This window comes from Thalia democratica, chromosome 1 (genome assembly GCF_965202585.1).
Source record: "Thalia democratica chromosome 1, ktThaDemo2.hap1.1, whole genome shotgun sequence".
Lineage (NCBI taxonomy): Eukaryota > Metazoa > Chordata > Thaliacea > Salpida > Salpidae > Thalia > Thalia democratica.
This window is the reverse complement of record NC_139165.1, coordinates 52852814-52878106: the sequence shown is the minus strand read 5'-3', so window position 1 is coordinate 52878106 and position 25293 is coordinate 52852814. Positions and strand designations below refer to the sequence as shown.

Sequence of the window (25293 nt, the reverse complement as noted above, 5' to 3'; positions counted from 1 at the left end):
TTTTATTAGCAAACAATTAAAACTATATTTTGAACAGTTATTTTAATTTTATTTATTTAACTTTTTTTTTTTTTATAAGTTTGGGTAAGAATATAGAAAAAAAAAGATAAACTTGGTTACAGATAAGGGTACAGCTTTAGATGTTATTAATACACTTATGTACTCTGTAGTATTACTTTACCTTATTTATACAGAAATCTAAGACAGGATTCATTCAAAAACATTTTTTTAAACAAACAACAAACAAAATCGATTTCGGCTAACGCTTATCAACTAATTTTGTTAGCAACTAGTTTTAAGATTAAATTTTGAGTGAATAAATATTTAAAGGTTTCATCAGAGACACAATCAATTAACATTAATTAGCATAAATGAGCAAAAATTAATTAGGCATTCACAATTTATAACTACGTATTTAAAAATAGTTAATCAGTAATTTAACTAAGATAGCAACAATAACAAATCAAACAATAAAATAAGCGACAAAATTCAAATAAAACAACATAAAATTTTAAATTTAGTTTTAATTTATAATAACTTATAAATAGCCTTAAAGTATTATAAACGTTTTGTTGTTTGCACAAATTAGGTTTGAACTTTTTTATAAATAAAGATTCTAAATAACTTGGGTGATAATCATTACGAGCTTTACTTATAATTGAAAAATTACTATCACTATAATTCCTTGCACAAACAATAAGTTTGTGTTTTAGTAGGTCGTTAATGATTTTTACGAGATTTTTTAAATTAATGATTCACAGGATCCTAAAACTACAATCCTGCCGGATCGGAAGAATTCAATTTTTGAAAAACAACTAGTGTTAGATTAAACTCATAATATTAACATATTATTAAAAACGTTAAAGCAATTCAATGATTTAGCTCTCAATGACAAGCTTTTGTTGTAAATCACATAGTATTGGACAGCTTCTTATAAATTATCTAGTCTTTACAGACCTAAATTAAATTTTGAAATTAATTCAAGTATTATAAATTTATTTTTGATTTATTTTGAATATAATCACTAATTGAAAAACTTTTACCTAATTTCACAATTCTTGATTTTAATAGTATTCCTAATACTATACGTTATTTTTTTATTAACACAAAAATTTAAAAGTTTATTTAATATAGCATTCTTTTTTAAAACAAATGCTTGCAAATAAAAGATTCTAAAACTGTCGAAAAAAATATTCTTAATTGACTTGTTCGAAACTTAAAAGTCGCTAAAGAGCAGTAAACATTTGTATAAAAATAGTTCTCTTAGCAAAAACACAATAATCTGAGTAGTAGTTGACCTAAAGTATCTTAAAAATTCTATAAATACACGTTCAATATTAAAAATGTATTGTTTTTTTTTTGTTACATACAACTATATACATAAAACTTTAGAAAGGGTTCATTTTAAGGTTTTTTAGAAAACGCAAAAGTTTAAGTCAGCTTATATTCTACTTAAGCTATTAAGATGTATATTATTACTATATTTTTACTACATTTTTCTCTATTAATTTATCAATGAACAGTTCTTTATTAAATGCTTTTCATAACTGCTCAAAAATTGGTTATAAAAAAAGTAATAATTTTAATTTATTAGTTTGACTCCTAGAAAATCTTTTACAATACACAACTCTGGCGGTAAAAACAACTAAAAAAATATTATTAAAATATTTCAAAAACAAAGTGGTTTGATAATCAAGTTTTTTTTTTAGTTTATGTAGCTTAAAAAGTTAATTTAGTACATTATGAAACGGAATTAAAAAGGGTTTATAAGATTAAAAAGTCGATTGGAGTTAGCTGTAAGGTAAAATTTTGTACCTAATAAGTTAGTTTTGAAAACATAAGAAAGATAATAAAATATTATTTTTAACGCTTAAAAAATACAATAGTTTGTTATATTTTTACAAAAACTAGCTTGAGTTTAAAAAAATAAAACTAAGTTTTTAAAAAACGTCAAACTGCCGACATTTTTTGAATAAAATGCAGGTAAACTAGGTATAAATAGTTAAAAAAAAACTAATTATACAGTATCTTTTTTTATCGTACCGACATATATTTCTGTGTTTTAACGGATTAACACACTTCAACTGGCTTCTGTAAAAAATATAAATACTGTAAAAGAATAGAAGCTAAGGTAGGTGTATACATGTGTTCATTAAAATAAAAAAAATTCTACAGATTTTTAGAGGTTAATAGTAGGTAAAATACTTAATGTTAAATCCGACTGTTATAAAACTATATGATATTTGCAATTACTAATTTTAAATTAAGTAAACTAAAATACACAATAAAATAAAAAATCATAATATAAACTACTTACATGAATGGAACGAAGAAACCAATTCAAATTTATTTACCGGTTGCTAATGATTGAACAAAATATATCTAATAATTACGTCACAATATATATGAACATTAGAATAGCCATTTAATTTGTATGGTAAAGTTAGATAGATTATTCTTTATGTTTGGAAAAGCAGTTAAGCGCTTTAATATGAAAAGTAATATGTAATCTATTGTAATATGAATAAAAGAAGATACTGTATAAGTTGTTTTTATTATATATTCCAGTGAACTTGTTTCACTAAGATCTTTTGTTAACAAACACTTAAATTTATATTTTGAATAGTTATAAATATTTTACCAACATATCTTCGATACTTTTTTTTTTCTAAACCTTTTAGTTTAGTTATTTTAATTTTTGTAAAAATAACTTACAATAAAACTGAAAAAGAAATGTTTTTAAAACCTACTAAACTAAAATAATATGGAATGTTAGTAAGCTATTACTTTATATGTTTTTACTCACTTACATTATAACTTACGATTAATAGACTATTAAAGTTGTAAAAGACAAAAAATACTGATTATTTATTCATAGTAATAAAGCAAAAATTAACAAAACGTACAATCAATAATTTATATTTTGGTTTTTAAATGTTTTATTGACACATTTTTTTCATAATTATTAAAATTTAACTGACAGGAACTAAACAAACAATTATATATTTTACTTCAAAATGTTAATTAAAACAACATGAATCTTTATAATACTTTTAATTTGTGAAAAAAAAAACTGTAGTACAATAAACTTTTAGTTCCAGAAGAATAAAGACTAAAGTAGATTAACTTGTGAAGTTTAACAGCTTTTTTATTAATCAAAAATAAATAGGAACGATGAAAGAAACGTTTTTCAGATTTAAGGTACTTTTTAATACTATAAAAAAGTAAATTTAACTGAAGTTTCATAGTTCGTTAAATTTATTGTATAATTTTTCTAAACATCTTCATTTCTAGTTACTAACGGAGAACTCGTTGGAATTCTCGGCTTCTTGGATTGATAACCGGTGTCATATTTGTTATCAGGGCTCGGAATAAAGGGAGGTTCAAGAGGATTGTGAATATTAAAACTTTTTGAAAAAAGTTCACAAATTCTTATATCTAAAAATAATGTCTAAATTAGAATTCCTGTTTATTCAAATTTGTTTTTTAATGTTTTTTATCAAAATATCTTTTTTTTTTAACCACATATAAAAACATATAGGTCTGTATAGCTAAATTTGCTTTAATATCTAAAAAGTACTTCAAAAGTTAAATAATTGCTTAAAACACTTTGTTAGGAAAATATAAACTTTCCTTCAATATAGAACGAGTTACTTTTTTAATATTGATTATTTAAAAAACTTCAAATTTTTATTGGTAAACGTTCTCAACTAGCTAATAAATTAACTCAATTAAATTTACTTGAAAAGTACATAAACTGTTTGTTTTCAAAATTTAAATATAATGCTATGACCTAACAACTTTTGAATACAAGTTATTTTAAATTTTAGTATTTCAAAGTTAGAAACAACCAGTAAATTTTTAGTTTATGTAGTACTGTAATGCTCATAATATTTTTTATTGTTCATGTGTTAATGAAAGATCAAATGGTTTTTTATTTTTCTGTATTGTAAATTTACTGGAAATTTAATCCGTCTAAATAATAAGAAACATAAATACTACTTAAAGAAATTAATTTTACTAACTCAATACCACAAAATTGCATTAAAAAAACTAAATGATAAACAAAATCATTTTTTAAACAATGAAGTATAACCTTTAGAATTTGCTCTTTTAGATGAATCTTTATTTAATAGCTTAGATACAATATTTTTTGTGTAGCTGTGAAGAACATCTCCATTCTCCTCATACACCGCATCTTCAGGCCAATTTAATTCTGCAAAGTTTAAATTACAAGCACTCATAACAGATAAAAATTCAACTTTTTCATATTACCATATGAAAATTACCTTTTTGTTCAAGTATCGAAGAAAAAATATTTTCGATGTTGTTATCATAAAAAGGAGTTTCTCCAGTCAGAAACTCATAAAAACAAACACCTAACGCCCACCAATCTACTCCAGAGTCATGAGGTTTGGATAGTAAAAGTTCTGGTGCGAGGTATTCAGGAGTACCTGTGAAAATTAACTTTATAAAATTCTTATAATCTTTGTTTTATTATGTACTTTGCACATATTACTTTTTATCTAATTTGAAATTAGTCCCTGTAAATAAACAAATAAATTTGTAATGTAATACTTAATTTTACAATAAAATTGTGTAATTCTTTGTTTTAGGGTATATATGGCAGCAAAATTGAGTTTTAAAAAATTTATTGACTTCCTCCTCTATATATTTTTAATTTATAATATAATATATTATGCAACATGTATTTCTTGCGTGGTTATCTAAAAAGATCAAATATATAAAATCGAGTTTTGTGAATGAGTTCGAAAGTAAGAAATATTTAAGATCTGTAAAGGTCTCATGCACTGGAGTAATTAAGGAATAACTCGGACATCATTATTTTGTAATCTTATCTTTAATAGTAAGTAAAAATACTCCATTTAATAAGTAGTGTTTAAAATTTGTTAAAACTTGAGTGGTTGATATTAGTGCAGTAATGTTAAAATGAATATACACTATTAAACTATAATTTATTTACTATACATAATAAAAACCATTATCAAAGTGAAATTCTTAAAATTCATAAGTAACTGCATAAATTAATCTAAATATGATTATTCAAAGTTAAAAAAAAAACAAGTATTTAATATACATTTAATATATCTTTAAAAGTGCCTACGAATTTATAAATAAAATATAACTTAGATTTTATTTAATAACCAAACTTATAAGAAATATAGTTAAGTCAGCATTTCCATTGTTATTTTAACACATGGATATTCAAAAAAAAAAAAGGAAGCTTTATTCAAAAAAAGCATGACTATATAAAGTTAGTTTACTTTAGTTACTTTCACACTAAATTTTATTCCAACTTAAATTATTTCAGAAGTGCTCCATTTTTAAATTCGTTATATAAATAATAATTAAAACAATACAACTAGAAAGTTTTCTATATAACGCAAAATGAGTTTTTACCTTGACACTTTTTTAATTTAAAGTTATTGTTTAATGGCGAAAACATCTTAGTTTTGCTAAGGATAGCCTAATATTGCTAATAGTTAACTTAAACTTAATCAACCAAATATTGAATAATTAAAAAAACATTAGTGCTAACATTAAAAATATGTTGATAATTAACTGAAAATTAGTTACAAAACAGTTACCTAAAAAATATTATTGAAATAATAGTTTAAATGTTTAATCTAAATTACAGTCGTATAATAATTTAAGTATTACATAAAAATAAATCAGCAACTCTTGTTATGGTTGCCACTCATCAAGCTGAGAAAAATTTCCTGACTTTTTACCAAAATTTTCCTGACTTTTCTAAATCAAACTCTTAAATTAAACTTATTCTAAAATACATAATCTAACACTTTAAACTATATAAAGCTTCTAATCTAATTTTAATACAGGTTAAAAACAATAGTTTTTTGCTGAATTCTATCATCAAACTTCCAGTACATCACGTAAACCATCTGTATGATTGATGTTTGTAATAAACAGCTCTATCAGCAAAATACTTGTATTATTACCTTATAAACACAGCTTGTCTTAAAAAAGAAACAATTTTTTAGCAAATCCTAGCATAAATGTATCTAGATAAACAAACGACATATAAGGAACTTTTACAATTAAAACCTTGAATTAATAACAGACTTTCACAACTAAAATCTTAAAACTATAACAAATTTTTACAGTTGAAACCTTAAAACAATAAAGAACACATTTTTTTAGAACTTCCTAGTATAAATGTATCTAAATAAACGAAACGACATATAAGGACCTTTTACAATTAAAACCTTAAATCAATAAGTAACTTTCACAACTCAAACCTTTAAACAATAACGAACTTTTACAGTTAAATCATTAAAACAATAAAGTACTTAATCAAATACTGTTTTTTTAAATGTATGTACTAAAATTTATTTTCTCCGTTTTTTTATTAGCACTTCAACCTCTTCATCTAATACTAAATTAGTATAAAATTTGTAACAAATAAATATATTTTTATTTACTTAAAAACTTGAATTACTTTACAAAAAATACAAATAATAAGTAAACTTAATCTTGGCATATACTTCTCTTATAACTTATTTTATAAATTTAAACAAATTTGAAAACATTATAAAGAGGTAAAGTATACACATTAACTTGTTACATAAGATACTAAACTAAGTTCTTAGTTATAAAGAACTGAATTGTTTACTTAAACAAAAACTCTTTGATTCTAAAATTATGCTAGATAAACTTATGTGTATATATCACAGTTTCACTATGAAAGTGTCCTTGCTACAGATCATCAATACTAAAAAGCTTACAAAATCTGCTTGTTCAAGTAGGGTACTTGTTCAATATGTTAATAGAAAATTTTTGCAGTTTAATAAAGGATATTTTACTAATTTATACCAGCTGAAGGCATTGGAAATAAAATTAAATATTTTTGTAAATTTCTAGGAAAATTTTGGAATTTTTTTCTGACTTTAAAGGACTACTTAAAGGCTTTGGAAAACAAGAAATTTTGTAAATTTAAACTGACAAAATCTGACTTTTTTTTTAATCAAATTTCCTGACTTTTCCTGACTTTTTTTCAAAACCTCCCATTTTTTCCTGACTTTTCCTGACTTTTGTAATTTTTTCAAATTTTTCCTGACTTTTCCTGATTTCCTGACTTTTCCTGACCGAGTGGCAACCCTGCTTGTAGTGTTATTTACCTTATTACGGTAATATGTTATTATGCCTATTAAAAGTTGTTTATAAATATAAGATTAAACTATCGATAAAACATTAAATAATAAAAAATAAGAAGCTTTTTTTAATAACTAAGACTTAAAATACGTTATATGAACTAACTTTGTGAAAATTACATTTCACAGAACTAGTTTAAAATGTAACATTTATTTTCAAAAAGCAAACTTAAAATAAATTGACAAACTTAATTACAAAAAATCAGAACTAACATTAAGTACTACAAAAAGTTTTTTTTTAAAACGTACCAAGCAATCGCTTTTCATCTTCAACTTTCTTTTTAATAAGTGGTGTTTTCTTGGGAGTTGGGCCGAAGTTTGGTTGTAACCTTGAATTTATTCTTGAAGATTTTTCAGGTGTTTTGAATTCTACAGTTGGTTTTATCTATCAAAGTGCGTTAATTTAAACTTTATAAGTAAATTTTAAAATATAAAAATATGCTTTATTCGTACTTTGTGGTAAAATCATCAAACTTAACAAAAAACTACAAACTTACAAATTCAAACGATTGTTTTTCATCGCATGTTTTGCTGTGATCATCTATGAACTTTTTCAATGGTGTTCTTGATACTTGCTAAATTTAAAAAATATTTTTAATGCTTTTGAAATTGTGATTTAGTATATATTCACTTTAAATAATCGACTTGTCAAACTTGAAATTACAAAAAAAAAACAACAAAAATAGTTGTAACTCTAATAGCCCTTATTTACCAGGGTTTTTAAGTTTCAGAATGGGCCTTATTTTAAAAACTATACTATAAAATCAAGAAAAAAACTTTGACAGTAAAATTGTATCGAAATAATTATCTAATTACAAGCCTGCCAAAGGTTTTTAGAAATTTTTTCCAGGTTTTTTGAATTTATTTCAGTTTTTTAAAAGAACAAGTTTTTTTGTCCATTTTAAGTATAAATTGAATTCAAGGTAAAAATTGTCTTAAAGAGTAAAAAAAACTACCTTAAGTGTTTTGCAATTTTAATGTTATCAAAACAAAAAATTGAATAAGATATTTCGTACCTGATAAAAATTTCACTGTTTTACATGTAAAAATTGTTTAAAAGGTCAATTTTTTTAGATTTTATAGGAATTTTCGTTCAAAATTTCAGATTTTTCTATGATCTATCTGCCTCAATTGTCAAATTCCAGGTTTTTACTTGTTTTTCCAATATTGAATTTTGGCAACCCTAGAATTATTTAACTAAAAAAATCTAATGGTTTCTACATGTTGTTTAGAAGCTAAACTATACGTCATAGGCAAAATATTTCTGGACCCCTGGCTTTGAATATACAGCTTTTATGATTTAAGTTTCTAACAGTCACGTAATTCAGTTAAAAAAACTAGAACTAAAAATCTTATTTTTAACGTTAGTGTTAATATGTACGTAAAAAGATACAACTACACTTACAAAGGTTGACTGGTGTGTAAGCGGACAGGACTTGCTTTCAGGTTTTAATACAGCACATTGAACTATATTTTCATTTATTTCTTGTGTTAAATCATTTTTTGAGATTTTGAGATCATCAAAACTTTTATTTCTATAAACATTTAGTTACCGTGTTGAAATTACATTAAGAACTTCTTCAAAATCATAAAATACTGCTCAATAAATTATTTATAAGTACAGGATATTACACTTTGTAAGTATCCAAAAATAAAAAACTTTCAATTTTGAAAAATTTAACATAGTAAACTATAATGCAATAAAAAATTATTTTATATTACTCTAATTTATGTAAAATAAAATTAATCCGGATCCAGGGTCAAAACAAAATCAAGTTATTTGATTTGAGCCCAGAAGCAATTTCGTATTTAATTATATATTACACCTAAAATAGATCAAAAGGAAAAAAGAGAACTAAAATAACAGCATTTCGTACTAAAATAACAGCATTTCGTTAAACTATTACTACTATTCTTAAAAAAGAACTTATTTAAATTATAAATAGATCTTTATTCTGTAAAACTCTGTACCCATATACCAAAATGCTCTAAATGATTCAAATTTTAAACAATACTCAGAAAATAAAAAACCCTCAAAATAATAAGAAAAGAAACCGACCAAGAAAAATCATTTACTTCAACCCACCCTTCTGCCAATCCGATAAAACAAATTTAGGTAAAATACTCTTCCAACTCATCGATAAACATTTTCAAAACAATGAAGTACTCATCAAAATTATAAACAAGGTAATTGCAAGATTTCATACAGCTGTATGAACAATATTAAAGTTATAATACAAAAACATAATAAAAAAACCCTAAATAACATTTCAAATAAAGAAAAAACAAAATCAATAACATCCCAACTTGTAATCGCCGATCTAAAAACTCCTTGAACAACAAATGCCTTATAAAAAAATTATTTACAAAGCCACTGTAATATTAAACAAGGAAACAAAGGATTACATTGGGAGCACTGGTAATACTTTTAAAAGCAGATGGTACAACCATAACCACAGTTTTAACGCCTACAAAGAAAACAGAACCGAACTAACTAAATACATAAGGTTTTTAAAAAAACAACAATATTAAGTATAATATTAAATGGAATATCATTCATCACATCGGGGAGGTCAGAAAAATCAACAGTATATGTAGCACTTGCAGCCTAGAAAAACTATAAATATCCAGAGCCAATTAAAGAAACAAGTTAAACAAAAGACACGAACTGTTTGATAATTGTCCACAGTTGAAAAACTTCACTTTAAGACTTAAGCGCTTGCTAGCTAGTTTTGCATGTCATATTATTTACTTAAATTCATTTTTATTTATAAGTACAAAATGTTTTTCGTCCTACTTAAATAACTTAATAAAACTTTTGCTTTAAACTATAAACAACTAAATACTAGCATTAACTTAGTTCAAACCATGTATTAGTTACGTCATAATGATAGAAGCAATATTATTCAAAAACTTTCAAAGCACTTTTCAATTAGTTTGATTTAGCTTCAGTCAGCTAGTAGCCTATCAAATTATAAATTTAATTTAAATCCCTTTGTGTATGGTAATATGTAAGTTATCTAGTTAATTTATTCACTTTAAGATGACTGTGTTTTTAAATCTACTAGTTCCATGTTCAATACCTAAGTTAAGTTTTTTAATTTATTAATTAATTCTAGTACACACAGTTTTCATGTTTAAGACTCAAAACTTTTTATTTATTATAGTATCTAAATTATTTACTCTATTTTTTAATTCTATGCCACTATAATTTTTTTTTTAAATAGTTAAAAGTTTTTTTCATAGTTAAAAGTTTTCTTTTTTTCCAGTTAACAGCTTATTCAGTATAAGTAGTTTTTAAAAATTTTAAATTAAAGACTCAAGTTCTTTGTGTGTTATAGTTTTAATTTTATTTAGTTTTTTGCCTTCAAGCTAGTAATGTTTTTTAAAGTTATAAGCTTTACATTCAGTATAAGTAAGTTTGAATATAAAGACTTAAAAGTTTCTCTGCATGTTATAGTATGTAAGTAGCTTGTTTTATTCCTCAATTTTTGAGCCACTAACGTTTTTTTTATAATAACAGTTTCACATTCAGTTTTTTAAGAGTTTAAACCCATAGTGTTTATTTAGTATTTTATTCAAAATCTTGATTAATTTTCTAACTAACATAAATTACAATTTTTAGTTTACTTGTTTTGTTTTGCTTTATAGTATCTTACTTGTTTTGTTTAACTTTTATTTTTCAGATTTAAATTGTAACTGAAGATCCCTTAAAGGGTGAAACATAGTTTTGCAAATAAAAATCTTAAAATAATTAATTTTGTTTATTTGTCTCCATATTTTTAAATAAGTTGAGAACTATTTTTGTTCAATTTATAACCTCAAATATAAATCTATAGATCTTTACTTATTAATAAATTAACATAATACTAAACTTTAATTACAAAAGTTTTTGAAACAATTAATACACGAGTAAAAATATTTTGAATTCAAAAAAAAAATTCAAATGATATGCAATAACTAGTTTAATTATTAGTTTTTGCGTAGGATTGCGATAAACCCTTGGGAGTTCTATCTTTATAACTTTTAACGGGTCTTGTAGACTTTAGATTTTTAAGTTTAAATTTTAAATCTGTATACTGACACCATTGTCACAATGTACTTGATTAAAATAACATTTCGAGGCCTTTAAGGTGTCTTAGCATTCTTTTTTATACAAAAAATAACATAGGCTCTTATAGTTAAAGGTGAATGTATGAACTTTAGTTATAGAATATGAAATTTCATTCATTAAAGAAGTAAACCTGAGTCAGCAATAAGGTCAGATACAGACTAGAGTAAGAATAAATGTTTAACCTTATACTCTTAATTCAAAATGAGAATTTAAAAAACAACTATAAATTATACATAGCTAAAAAGCGTAACAGAAATTAAACTAATAGTCCTTATAGTGATATTTAAAAACAGATATATTCAGAGTTTAGCATGAAAAATTTAAGAAGACTGAATCAAAAAACAAGAGGTTGAAATAATCAAACTAGGTTGAAAACTTTTTTAAACTAGTCTTACTAAACTGGTGAAGTTGTGACTGTAGCTAAACTTTTTAATAAATTTATACATTTACTATAACATACATAACTTACTTGTCAAGATTAATGGACTCTGCTGTGTGAGATAAACATAAATTTGTATGTTTTGTAGGCTTAAAACATTCAAGCTCTTGCGAACTAAATCTGTAAAAAAGCACAGCTATAAAATAAAACCATACAACATTTGTATCTGATGTGAGCAAAGTTCTATTTATTTTTTAGTATTAAAAACTCAAACCTTAGTTTCTTGGCAACGGGGTCATCTTGAGTTCGCATTCTGCGATCAGTTTGTATTGAAGCAATCGATGCGTTCGAATCTGTTTAAAACAATAACATTTGATTGGTGTAAAGCAAAAAACTGATAATATATGTGATATAATCTTAGTTTTAGATTTTGATGATTCATCTGATTTTTATACAATGAAACAGTTAATAATTATATCTTTTTATGTACTTTTTTGATTTGGTTTGAGTTTAAACTATCAAACTTTCTTTGTTGGGTTAAAGTTATTGTTTTAGTAAGATTTAGAGCGATGGTTGTTCATACTTTTAACTATATTTTATATTTTAAAATCTGAATAGAACTGGCATTTAACACAAAACTGTAGCATAAAATAAATTTGACAAGAATACAAAACTTTACTACAAAATAGACATCTTTAACCCAAAAAACGTTCAATAAAACAAATAATATTTTAATGCTGATTTTGAACAAGAAATATGACAAACTCATGTTCAATAAAAGGACATTATAATTTGTTCTATAAATTTATTTTTATAAACGTATATCATCCTAAAAATTAAAACAAAACTAGAGTTTAATATTTAATTTAAAAAAGCAATTAAAAGTACAGTATCGGATTGTAGGAAATAACAAAAGCTCAGCTAAGCTTAAATCTTTAATTTTATACTTATGTTAACAGCTTATTTATACTCTAAATGCCTCAACTTTTATTAAGCTGTAACAACTTTCTGGAAGCTTTGATAAAAGTTTTTTAAATATGATCTGCTTGGATAACACAAAATTACTTTTAATAATTTACACATCTGGAAGAGTACAACCACAGATGATGTTAGTGATAGAGCAGCACTTAAAATACATTACGCCAAAAAACACAAAACATCAAAAAAAGATTTAAAAGAAGCTTTTTCAATTATCTTTGTAGACACCACTAAAAATTATACAGACTTAGATTTTTTAGAAAGTAAATAGATCAATAAACTCGAAGCAACAATAAATATAAACAAAACTATATTACCACTTTACAGATAATTGACTAGGTTACTATTATTTAACATGTTTTAATGGTTATAAAGTTTTTTGATTATACATTTCTAAATAACTTAACAAGTTAAGGTTGTACGCACTACTACTTTTATCGACTTATTTATTATGATTATTTACTCTATTTATTTTTGATTTTTTAACTTCAACCAACAATAAGCTCGATTACTTTTTTTATTTTGATTTTACATTTTAAAGTATTATAAAACATTAAATCAAACACATCAAAGTTTAACAATTTAATTTCATTTAGTCCTTTGTCTTTGATTTGATTTTATTTCATATTTTTTTTTTTTAATTTCATCTAGTTTTTGCGAGTTTAAACTAGAGATAATAATAAGATTTACTATTTGAAAAACTTTTAAAAGACAGTTTTTTAAAACAAAGTTTACCTTAAAACTTGATTTATAGTTACGTAACAATATCCTTTTTTAAACTTTTATATGCAAGAAAATTTTGAATTAATCAGTTCTAATTGCCTACTGAAGAACAATTTGAAAGTACTTTAGGCAGTATAACGAATACTAATAAATTTGTAGATATTTTGTTAAATAAAAAAAACTTTTTTATTTAAAACGATCGATAAAGACAAAAAAATCACGAAGAACATCACACAACGAAGGGAAGATTTGAGACACTTAAAACTAAAATATTCTTACTATTAATAATTTACAAACATTTTCTTTAATCAAGGCATTATAAGATTTCAGTATGTTGAATTTTTTTTTTTAAGAAATAAAAAAGTATCCTAAAAAAATGTACATAGAAAAGTTTAAAACTAACTATATCTCAAGCAAAATATAAAGTTTTTAAACCTGTAATTAAAAGTAAATATGGTTACATACAACCTCGGATTATTCATTTTATATCAATATTTTATATTTTAATTTTTTTATACTTAATATAAATTTTTGCATATATATTATATAAGTATCTAGCATAGTCTTATAAGTAATAAAGTTTTCCAGTGATACTAATAAACCTTGATCCTAATGTATAGAACATAAAAAGCATAACAAACAACAAAATTTTAAAATTTATATACTAAAAGTAGACTATAACTGTTTATTTATATTTTTACTTTATTGAAACAACTAACCTTTAATAAAAATATTTTTCGAAGTTTTCGAATCCTGTTAATAAAGAATTCGTAATTATAGTTGAGTCAGTTTGTTTTTTAATCTTTTACAACAATTCTTTAATGCACAATAAAAACTTAAAAATAATCAATCAACCAAATTAGTAGTAACATACTGAATTGAGAATAGTTTTTTTACGTTTAAAACTTACATAACGACTTGATTTTTCAATATTTAAATCTGTTAATTCTCCGGTTAAACTAGATGATAAAGGACTGTCTAACAATGATCCAGTTGGACTTTTTATATGATCTTGGAATTTCATTTTTGTATACCCTGTAAATATTTTTGTCATCTAATTATAAAAAAAATATAATAACATTTAGTTTATAGTCTAAATTTAGGTATTTTAAACTGAAGTTTAAGTGTGATAAATAAATATATAAATTATTTTCATTTAAAATATATTTATTTATTAGAGTATAAAATGAAAACATTTAAAATATATACAAAAACTTTAAATACCTTTATAACTCAAGTTCATACATATATGAAAAACAATGTGCAGTTTTAAGGGTATTGGTAAATGAATAACTTATTATAACATTTTATCATTCTTCAGACCAAAACAGAAATCCGATTTTATCCACTAAACGGAAATTTCCGGCCCGCGACATAATTTTTAAGATTTAAAACATCTTGACATAACAATTAAAACTAAGGATTTTTTTCAAAAAAATTAAATGTGCTCTGAATCTAATAGTGAACAAAAAAGTGCTCATTAATGATGAGTTTATAGGAACTTTGCTTTTCACGAGTTTAATAAGTTTTTTTGTATATAAAGTGATCTACCGAATCCAAAAGTTTTGGATCCGGCCGGATCCGAATCTAATTATTTTTTTTAAACTAAGATCTGGCCGAATTCAGATATATTTTTAACTGAAATACAAAAGGCTTAAGTCACTTGTAATGTAAATAGAATACAAGCTTACAAATAATAATTACGTAGTAAATTATTAATTATTTAGTAAAAAAAGTTTTAACAATAATGATGAGGGTATTTTATTGTGTTAATAATTAAATCAATAAGTATTCTTAAATATTTTATTCAAAAAACGAACAAAAAACCTAATGTCTTGCTAAAAAGAAAAAAAATCAAGCTACATACCCAAGATCTTAGTTTAAAGTTTGTGATCTGTATGCAAGCCACACTAACGATAACATTGCACTTTTGATATTTGTATTCTGTAGTAGAATTTAACTATTGACTTTAACAAATGCTTAAAATATAGAACGAATCACATACAACTTTACAATTAATTTAAGATTAAATTTTTACTGTTACAACAAACGAGTTAGTACATAAACTTTTGCAAGTGTTTAATATTAAAAAACAAAGTAAAATTCAAAATAATATTGATCCGCTGTAAAATATAAAATTAGTATCAACTATGGTATAAGCCTAAAATAAAATAGAATATACAATAGTAATATAACGTTTTAAATTCGACTTAGAATTAAGTTTCGACCTTGTTTTGTCTTTATAACTTTAAACATTTTAAAACATTTACCCCACTTAAACAAAAGAAACTGACCTAACTATCCAAATTTTAAGCCTTTTTAAAATAGCCTGAGTTTGTATGTAAAGTTTGAAATAAAAAATTATATACAAAGTGTTGTATAAATACAGTATTATTAATATAAAATTCATATAAAATAATTAGTAGTAGGTAGCAGCGCAAAATAAAAAAAATGATTGTTATACGAGTTTTTATACAGAGTACTAGGCGCTTGAGTTCATACACAGCCGCAAAACTTGGGTATCAACAGACAAACCTGCTTATTATTATGTTATACTGGAACTTCTGCAGTAATTATGTTATCTATTGCTTGTCAATCTGATTTCAACTTATTTTTAGCCCGTAACTTTTAATATGCTTGTTTTGACTTACTATTACTACTTTTAAAATTTAATATTATTAATATACTATTATTACTTACTATTAAAAACTCTAATTAGGAAAAAATAAATAAAATAAAGTATAATAACAATTTACGTCGTCACTAGGACACAAAATAAATTCGTTCGATGCTAAATTATCCTTTTTTGTGTACCTTGTCAAAACTTTAAGCTATAGATGTAGATACATAAAGGCTTTTTTTTAACTACAAGTTTAAAATGTAAGTATGATATTCAATGCAAAGTTTAATAAAATATAATTAACTTAGAATTATTTTTTACTACTTTTATTTTTGAGTTCTGAAGGTAAAGTATATAAATTAGAACAAATAATTTGCTCAAATGCGCGAATGACAGAATATTGTTCTATAAATAAAGAAAAACTGTGGTAAACTTTAACAAAAACGTAAAATCTGTTGAAACTTTGGAATAATAAAAACACATTTTAAAAAAGTTTTTGAGAAAACTGACTGAAAGTTATTAAAGTAAAAGCTAAACATAAAGTCTGACATTTACAAAAAGCTATATTCCTTGAGTTATTATCCTGAATGAGTGTCAACTTTGCCTAGTTTTGATAAAAATTAATTTAAGTATTGCTAAGGTCTGACTTTAAAAAACTAAAAGTAAGTTACCATAAAGTATAATATAAAACTTGTTAAAAGTTCTATATTAGAGAATAAATAAATGTTTTCATACAATAATAGTTTTTAAAACTCGTAAATAAGTATATTAAAACAAATTACAAATTTTATTAAAAAACAAATTTACCTATAAGAATGAACACACTTCAATTTCATTTATATAAAAAGATTTCTTAGTATAAAATCTCTAGCTAAATATCTTCAGAATTTTATAATCCATATGACATAAAAAAATCTGTAACAACTAACGTATAGGAGAACTATCTTGATCATTTTCATCAACTTCTATTTTTCGACGCTTCTTAGCTTTTATCTTGAAATTATTTTAATTTTAAAACAAACTTGATTATTAATAATTTATCAAAGTTAAGTTAAAAAAGATAGAGATATAATTTTGTATTATATTGTGATTTATAGGAAAAATTTGTATATTAACAGCAATAATAAAAATTCAACTCATAAGTATTTACATATACTGATTAAAGTAATAGTCAGAAACTTTTACTAACTTACCTTTTTAGTGAAGAGAGCTTTAAAATTAACATATTTGTTTTTTTAAATTTATTACTTTAACAATTTTATTTTGGTTATTAGTAACTTTTGTAAAAACTTATTTTTAATAAAACTTTATTACTGACCTAAATTTAGTTATCTACAACAACTAATTAGTTAAGAATGCTTTTATGTTACTTGACGAAATGGAAAACATTTTATTATATAGATCGTTTTAATTATATTGTAAAAAAGTAAAGTAAATACTTTAACTTTCTTAACAACAACGAATATCTGAAAAAATAACGCTAAAAGTACAACTAAGATTACAGATTAAAGTTAAAAATATTACGTTTGCTTCTGACTTATAATTTGGGTATGATTTTGTATTTTATATATGGATTTTTTGAAGAAAAAATATTCAAATTAAATCATCATAATGATCTGTTAACGTTGTTTTTATTTTAAATGCAAAATTTTTCAGGAACTTATTTAACCTAAATAAGTAAGTTGTATTTACTAAATTACATTGTTAAAAAAGATAATTTAAAAAAAACAAACATAAAATTTTAAATGTAATAAAAAGTTGTCATTGTATATGATTATAAAATTTTATTTGAAAACTAAATATTTTAAATACTAAACGTAATATGCAAAAGAAAACAAGATTGGTAATAGATTGTAAATATTGAACAAAGACACTTAAATGATGTGGATAGCCAATTGTAATGATCATTTTTTAAAAATCATGCTAACTTTTATTTAGCTTAATGTCATAATGCGAAGTCAAAATATCAAGAAGGTTTGTATCTTCAACTATTTAAACAGTGCATCTATTTAAATAAATGAAAAATGTGAATTAAACAACGCAGTAAAATTTGAAAAAACTACGGAGAAAAACTTAAGAACAGAGACTTAATGATTATACAATACCGAGTAAACCTGTTTTTGTATTAAATAAGTATTAACAATGATTTAAATGTATTGCTAATATGTTATGATAAATAAATACTGTTATGCTTAAAATTATAGCTAAAAAATTGTAAAAGTTGTATGAACGTCAAATAATGGTAATCCAGCAACTACTTGAGCTTTTTTTAGATTCAACTAAAAAAACACAGTATACTGTTTTGAATAACATTTTAAACTTACTGTAGTAGTGGACTCTCTGGCAACCATGTTAATATCTTTAAATTTTGCAAAAGACTTGCATTGCATTGGAGTATGATCCGTTAAATGTTGTTTTAATTTATTCGGTTGAGGTGATGATACAACTGTGATTAACACCAGAGTTTTAAAACGTTATCTGGTAAAAACACTATTTTCTGCTAAAAAACTATCATATTTTACTAAAATTTTGATAAGTAACTGTTCCAATAAATAAATAAAAAACTAACTATTATACAAACTTGTATAAATTTGTTTGTACTAACTCAAAAAGTAATAAAAGTTCAAAATTACTTTTTTGCTATTTTACTAGAAAAAATTGTTCTACCTGCACTAGAATTTCTGACTTCTGAAAGACCAAAGTCACTTAACTTTATGTGACCAGATTTTGATAAAAGCATGTTCTCAGGTTTTAAATCTCTAAAAAAATGTTTTAGTTCAAATATTCTTACAGTCTTATTGTTATCAAAAAGTATTTTATAATGAAACAGGTACAATTATGTGCTTATTCAACTATTGATTCATTCTTAGTTTAGATTTAAAAAATAATTTAAAAAAAAAATCTTAAAAGTTATATAAAAAATCTATAGTTTTTACAGGCTTAAGCTAAAGATCAAACTATGATATTAAATTTACATTACCATACATAAATATTTCTTAAAAAAATCTTAAAACAAACTGCTTTGTATTAAAATACTTTATTCGACTAAATCCATTTTGCTGTTAAAAAATATGAACAGCTCTATAGAATCAACAGTTCAAAAGAACTTTATCAGATTTAATTTTTAAGAAAACCAAAAACAATTTGTTTTAGTTTTTTGACAGGGTTTACATGTCTTGAAGTTTAGAACGTAATACCTTATTGCATTATCTTTAATAAAACAATTAACTTAAACTTGAACGAGTTAACAATTGAATTCTTTATTTTATGGACATAAAAACTTTTAAATTTTTTTTTTAATATACTTTTATTAAGGAGGATATAAAATAGTATTTTTGTAAATAATTAATAAGAAGCATTTGTACTGATTATCACATACATATAAAAAAAAACTAATGTTCTGGTTAGAAAAGACCATAATGTTTCCATAAAACAAACTAAGTTAATTTTTTCACCAGTGTTTTTCAAAGTGTAAAGTTTTTTAAAAAGTGTTTGACATATTATTGGAATATTGTTATGGGGGCATATACTCTATTTTGTTGGTGCAAATACTTTTCATAAATTTTTTACAAAATTGTTATGTTTTATAAAACTATATACAGTTATTTTCATTTATAGTAGCTCTCTAGTAAAAGAGTATTACGAGAAAATGTAAATCTTATCTAATAATTATTCTGTTAGTTTAAAATGAACTAAACATAACTAAATTCATAAAAATTTTCTTGACTTGAATTTACTAGTAAGTATCTTAACGTTTTTGGTAAACTACTTGAAAATATTCTTAATTTAGTTGAATTTAATTGTATAAAAAAGTCATGTATAAATTTTATAATTTTTAAGTGATTATGTTTTAATAATTAAAACTAATAAAATTATTTATTTTAAATAAGTTTTTATATAAAGCATTCGGGCGGGATTTCAAATTTTCATAGCTATTACAAGCACAAGATTGTTTAAATTTTCAATAGTTGGCCACAATTAAAATAAGCTACGTTAAAATGCATCTCAACTTTAAGCTCACTTTTTTACTTAAGCAATGTTTACTTCGAAAATTAACAAGAAGAAAAAAGAATGCTACATACAGCTTTTATTATCATTATTGTTGTTATATTGACTTTAAAACTTAACTAAAATTTAAACTTTACCTTAAACTCAATCTTAACATTAAAATTTAATTTGTTTAGTTTTTTAAGTATAAATTTTGAGTAAAAATTTATTTTTATTTCAATTTAATTGTTTAAATGCTATTTTCCATGATTGTCACATATCTTTTTAGATTTATCTAAGCACTGACGAGGTCTTTGACCAAAACTTAGTTTGAAAAATAAATTCTTAAAAGAATAAATTCATTATTTCTCCTCCAGTAGTTGAGATCTCTTTATCTGTTTTCTTAAAACTAAAACATATAATATTATTTCAAGTACTAGTTAATAAAGTTCTAACTTTTTCTGTTTTAAATCAAAATACTAAGTGAAAATTTAACAAGTAGGCTTAAATCCAATTATGATCTAATAATCAATTATAAACTAGATATTTTTTTGGATATTGATGCTAGTGAACTTTTAAAAAATAAAGCCTTAATTTAGTTAAAGTTACATACATTTAGTTAAAGTCACATCTCTCAAATTTACGCACTCAATTGGTTATGCACCCTCGTTTAGTTACGCATTTAAGAATTTTCAAATAAAAATCTAAATTGTTTTTCTTAAATTATTTCCAGGTTCTTACAGGATTGTAGATTTTTGGCAACAGTAATGAAAAGATTATTTAAAGCAAATTTAAAGTAAATATTTTAAAAATTTGGGGGGAAATAGATTTTTTAAATTTAAGTTTATGCATTTTTATTTTGTACCTTCCATAAGAAAACTATTGAACTATATGGATTTGCTCTTTATATTTTAGGTGTTTTAGCCCTTATTTATATATTTAAATCAAACAAGGTACAATATTTAATTCCTCACAATATTTAAGGCATCAAGTTATATTTCAACTTAATAAATATATTATTTTTAGCTAATTTGTTCCTTGCCCAGCTATGATTAGTCTTTTATGATATTAGAGAAGCATCTTATAATTAAGTTTAATTATCAGTATGCAAGGAACAAAGTAGAAAAAAAATTGTGCACACATAAACAATTTTCATATAAGGTTTCCACATATTAAATAAGTAAACTTTACAACTCGAATGTAAACTATTTTTGTAAACAAAAAAAATGACTACAAACTGTATCTAATCAAATGCATCATAAGAAATCAGCCTATATTTTAAGTATATTTGCTACCTCTCGTTTAGTAACGCACTTTTGCTGTGGACACAATGTATGTAGATTTGCAAGAAGTGAATATAAATCCAAAAATTTGAATAATTTAAATAAAATTGAAAAGGTAGTCATATTTAAAGTAATAGCTATCTATATTTTTAATGATTTTTCAGGATTAAAAATAAGCTTATTTTAAACACAAAATCAAGGTTATATGTATTCTTTCCATGTTTTAAATATTTTGGTGCTGTAACAGGCCTATAACCGTTTATTAGAAGTTTAGTAAATGAAAAAAACACGTTTGACTTATTGAACAAAAACTTAAAGACAAAAATTCTATATGGTTTTTTTTAATAATACTATATAAAAGGTACAAAAAAAAACAAGCAACAACAATTAAGTGCACTAGCATGTTAGTATCATTTTATGTTAGTATTATCATAATCTACAAAATTGAAGGTTTTTTATAGGTGCATTTATATGGTTACTCTGACCATTTACTAGGTTAAGGGCCGAAAAAGTGCAAAAATTTCTTTATTATTTATGTTTATATATAAAAAAACTTTGAGGTTTATTTTTGAAATTAGAAAAAAATCGAGTAGTTTTATATTAATCAACTTTTTTAAGGTTATTATCATGATTTTAAATATATCTAATTTTGATTTAAGAAAATGGCCTCACACCACTGGCATAAATTAGGCTAGATTAGTAATGTTTCAGACTCACTATCCGGGTCCGGATCCGGCCGGATTCTAATTAAAAAAAAAGTCCAGATCCCGTTCCGGCCAGATTCTAATTTGAAAAAATAGTCCAAATCCGGGTCCGGCCGGATCCTAATTTGAAAAAAATCCGGATTCGGGTCCGGCCAGACCCAAAATTGTTGGTCTGGTACATCACTACTTTAGATTAAGTTTTTTTAATTTTGTTTAAAGCTTTAAATTTATTAGAATCTCTGCTTTCTGACCTTTAACTAAAAAAAACATTTCTTTTTGTAAGCCAACTGTACATAACTAAATTCATTTTAACTACTGTTTTGTAAATGTGGAGATTTAAATTTTAGAAAGACCTTAATAAAATTTAAAAGTTTATGATATTGACTATTTTTAGTTAGTTTACAATACAAGTTGTTAGTATAATCAAGAGATCATAACTTCCTAAACTCTTTTAATATCTGAACATACCTATGAATTATATCTTTTGAATGTAAATATTCTAGAGCAAGAGTAGCTTCAGCAATATAGAATGCTGCAATATTTTCATCAAAATAAGTCAAGTTTTCTAACAGAGTCTTCAAATCACCCCCTATCATATACTCCATAAGCTGAAATTTAATTTTGTGAAAAAAACACTTTAATTACTTCTTTTAAAATATATACATACATTTATGTTATTTAAAATTTAGCTTCCTAAAGTATGGTGCTAATAATTTAGGTGAAGACTACAACTTTATTCAATTCAAAGCTTTACTGTAGTATTCAAGCAATCTTCAATAAAATTTTATTTTAAACTAACTGAATTTTAAAACATAATGGAAAATATATACACAAAAAATATTATGTCATAATACTTACAAAAATTTTATAAGTTGTCCCTTGCATTAGTTTTCTAATTATAGTTTATATTTTAATAGTTTTAATGGTAAACATTAATGGCATGCATAGTTGGCATGCAAAAAATTGTTAGTTTTTTTATTAAATAAATATAATTTAAAACTATGGATATATGAAATTAAAATTTCCTTTGTATTCTAAATAATGTTCTAAAAATAACATTGGCAACTGTACAAAGAACATTTTCTTTAAGATCAATATCACTTTCTATAAATAACTAAAATTTAAATTTTTATTTATTTTTCAGCATTTGAAACAAGTCACAACTAAACTAGCTGAAGCTAATTTTTGCTGAAAGGCCTACCTTTATATAAATTGTTGTCTTTTTTTAAGTTTTACAAAACTGTAAATACTTTCCATATTTTTATCTAACTTATACCTTTTTTAAAAGGACCTACTTTTTTATAAACTGGTATAATTTTGTAAAGTTTTTAAACAAAAAGAAAATACTTTTTTTAGTTTGTTTAAAAGAAGAACTATTTTTAGTCAGAAATTTAAAGATTCCTTACAAAAAAAAATTCTAAATATTGCAAGGAACATTTCCTAAAAACTTTAAGTATTTATTTAAAAAAAAACATAGAAGATTTAGATTTTTTTTAATTTGCATCTACATAAGGAGCCATTGTATTCTCCGACTTAAATCTAATATATATTCAACATTTTTTTGGATATTAAAAATCTGTAAAATGTAACTTGTGGCTCAGTTTAAACTCTACAGAAAAAATACTAAGTATTATTATTACAAATATGTTATACAACCTTTCTATAAAAGTTATTTATCCTATATGCCCTTAACTTGCAGTAAACCATTTAAATTTCTTACTATATCTCTTTAACTAGCTTGTATATTTATAATATGTAAAAAATATGTTTACTAAAAATGAAAAAACTAATTATAAAACTAAAAACTAAAGGAATTCAACCTTTATAATACAAAGTTAAATTTAAATAACAAAATGCTTAGTTACAAACAACAGCTTATTTATGTATTTATTAAACAATCAATATAAAAAATTAAATATATTTTCAGTATAAACAAAATAAGAATTTACATATGTATTTGGACTTGAAGCTTTGTGTTTCAAGGCTTTGTCAGACTAAGTTTGTTTCTAAAGGAACTGTAAATCAAGTTTAAAAAGACATAAAATATAAAAAACTAAATTCATTTAGATAATACACATTTTTGATAGAAGTAGCTGCTAATTTTCTTATGAATTAAACCGACTATTTTGTAGAGCACAAAAAAATTTATAAAAAAGCAAGTAAATAATCTATTGACATGTAATAATTATAACTAAAAATAAAAAACTAACCAGATAAACTTTTTTTTCTCTATGAAGAGCATAAAATAACTTTACTATGTAATTTGTACTAATTCTAGACATTATTTTTACTTCTTCTTTTATTTTATCTGCCATGTTTTTTTTTGCAATTTCTTCTTTGTCCATAACCTTTTTAAAAACTTTCTGGTTTCACTAACTTTTTTATTAGTTCTTATTATATATTTAATACTTTTAAAACACTTAAAAAACAACTGTGGTAAAAAAAAACAATTTAGGACGAAAATTACATTTTATATAACAATTAGGTTTAGTTGCAAAGTTGATTTATACAAAGACTATTTGATTGCAAATTATTTATCGATAAAATATAAAATCAATAAACATATTTCGTACATCTTGTTCAAAAGATTACAGTATTCAACATAATATATTACCTTCATTGCAAAAATATTGTTGTTTTCCTTCTTTTCTATCAAGTAAACTTCACCATATGCACCTCTGCTAATGTAGTCAACAATTTCGTAATCTTCAGGGTTGAAATCCATAGTGGGCTTTGTCTTGATAGGCTTGCTTTTTAATAACTTATCTATTTTTATTTAAAAAGCATGTATTTTAAATTTCTATATAACTTTAAGTTTTAAATTTAGTTTAATAAGGCGCACAAAAAAGTATCATTTTTTATTTTCTGTGTCCATTAGCTTTATTTAAAAACAAATTGATGTGTATACACAATACAAAATTATAGTTTAGTTATTTTTTAATTAACATTTTCCTACTAAATTCTTTGGTAGTTATAAATTAGATTTTGATGTTTTAAGGATAAAAAAGTCTTGGTGCTAAGGGTAATGCAAGTGTTTAGTATGGAAAGTTTTATTAGCTATTAACTTTATATATATGTAAACATTTACTATTAACAATGTAAATAAAAATATAGAACTAAACAGCCAATTTTTGCCTTTTTAGATTGCTTTTCAATTAAATAACATGTTGAACTCTCTAATTTTGGTCGCTTATATCTTAAAGTAACTTACAACTTTTTTAAAAACAACTAGTAGCTTAGTTTTTAATATAGAAAATAAAGCTAACTTTTACAAGTAACTACCCCTCTATAGCCTTAAACTAGTATTATAAA

The 25293-nt window shown here is 23.5% G+C and overlaps 1 protein-coding gene across 1 annotated transcript; it reads right to left on the bottom strand.

Annotated features, from left to right (window-relative positions):
- Nucleotides 1-3135: 3135 nt before the first annotated feature.
- LOC145844138 (serine/threonine-protein kinase greatwall-like) lies at nucleotides 3136-24738 on the bottom strand. The gene is made up of 16 exons (XM_082951501.1): nucleotides 24596-24738; nucleotides 24192-24329; nucleotides 22450-22589; nucleotides 18675-18766; nucleotides 18332-18453; nucleotides 16937-17000; nucleotides 14298-14422; nucleotides 14107-14140; nucleotides 11961-12039; nucleotides 11777-11866; nucleotides 8599-8728; nucleotides 7691-7768; nucleotides 7443-7578; nucleotides 4290-4454; nucleotides 4097-4216; nucleotides 3136-3438 (listed from the first exon to the last, which is right to left on the bottom strand). The coding sequence occupies exons 1-16, from the start codon at nucleotides 24704-24706 to the stop codon at nucleotides 3275-3277; spliced, it is 1788 nt and encodes a 595-aa protein (XP_082807627.1). The 5' UTR covers nucleotides 24707-24738; the 3' UTR covers nucleotides 3136-3274.
- Nucleotides 24739-25293: the final 555 nt, after the last annotated feature.

What these genes read in the sequence shown, in the direction of transcription:
- LOC145844138 (XM_082951501.1), bottom strand. Translation starts at nt 24,706, where the DNA reads ATGGATTTCAACCCTGAAGATTACGAAATTGTTGACTACATTAGCAGA. An exon ending in TCAAGATAGTTCTCCTATAC is followed by an intron (nt 14,423 to 16,936) that starts GTTAGTTGTTAC and finishes AAATATTTACAG; the next exon opens with GGTATACAAAAATGAAATTC. An exon ending in GAGTCCATTAATCTTGACAA is followed by an intron (nt 8,729 to 11,776) that starts GTAAGTTATGTA and finishes AAATGTTTATAG; the next exon opens with AAATAAAAGTTTTGATGATC.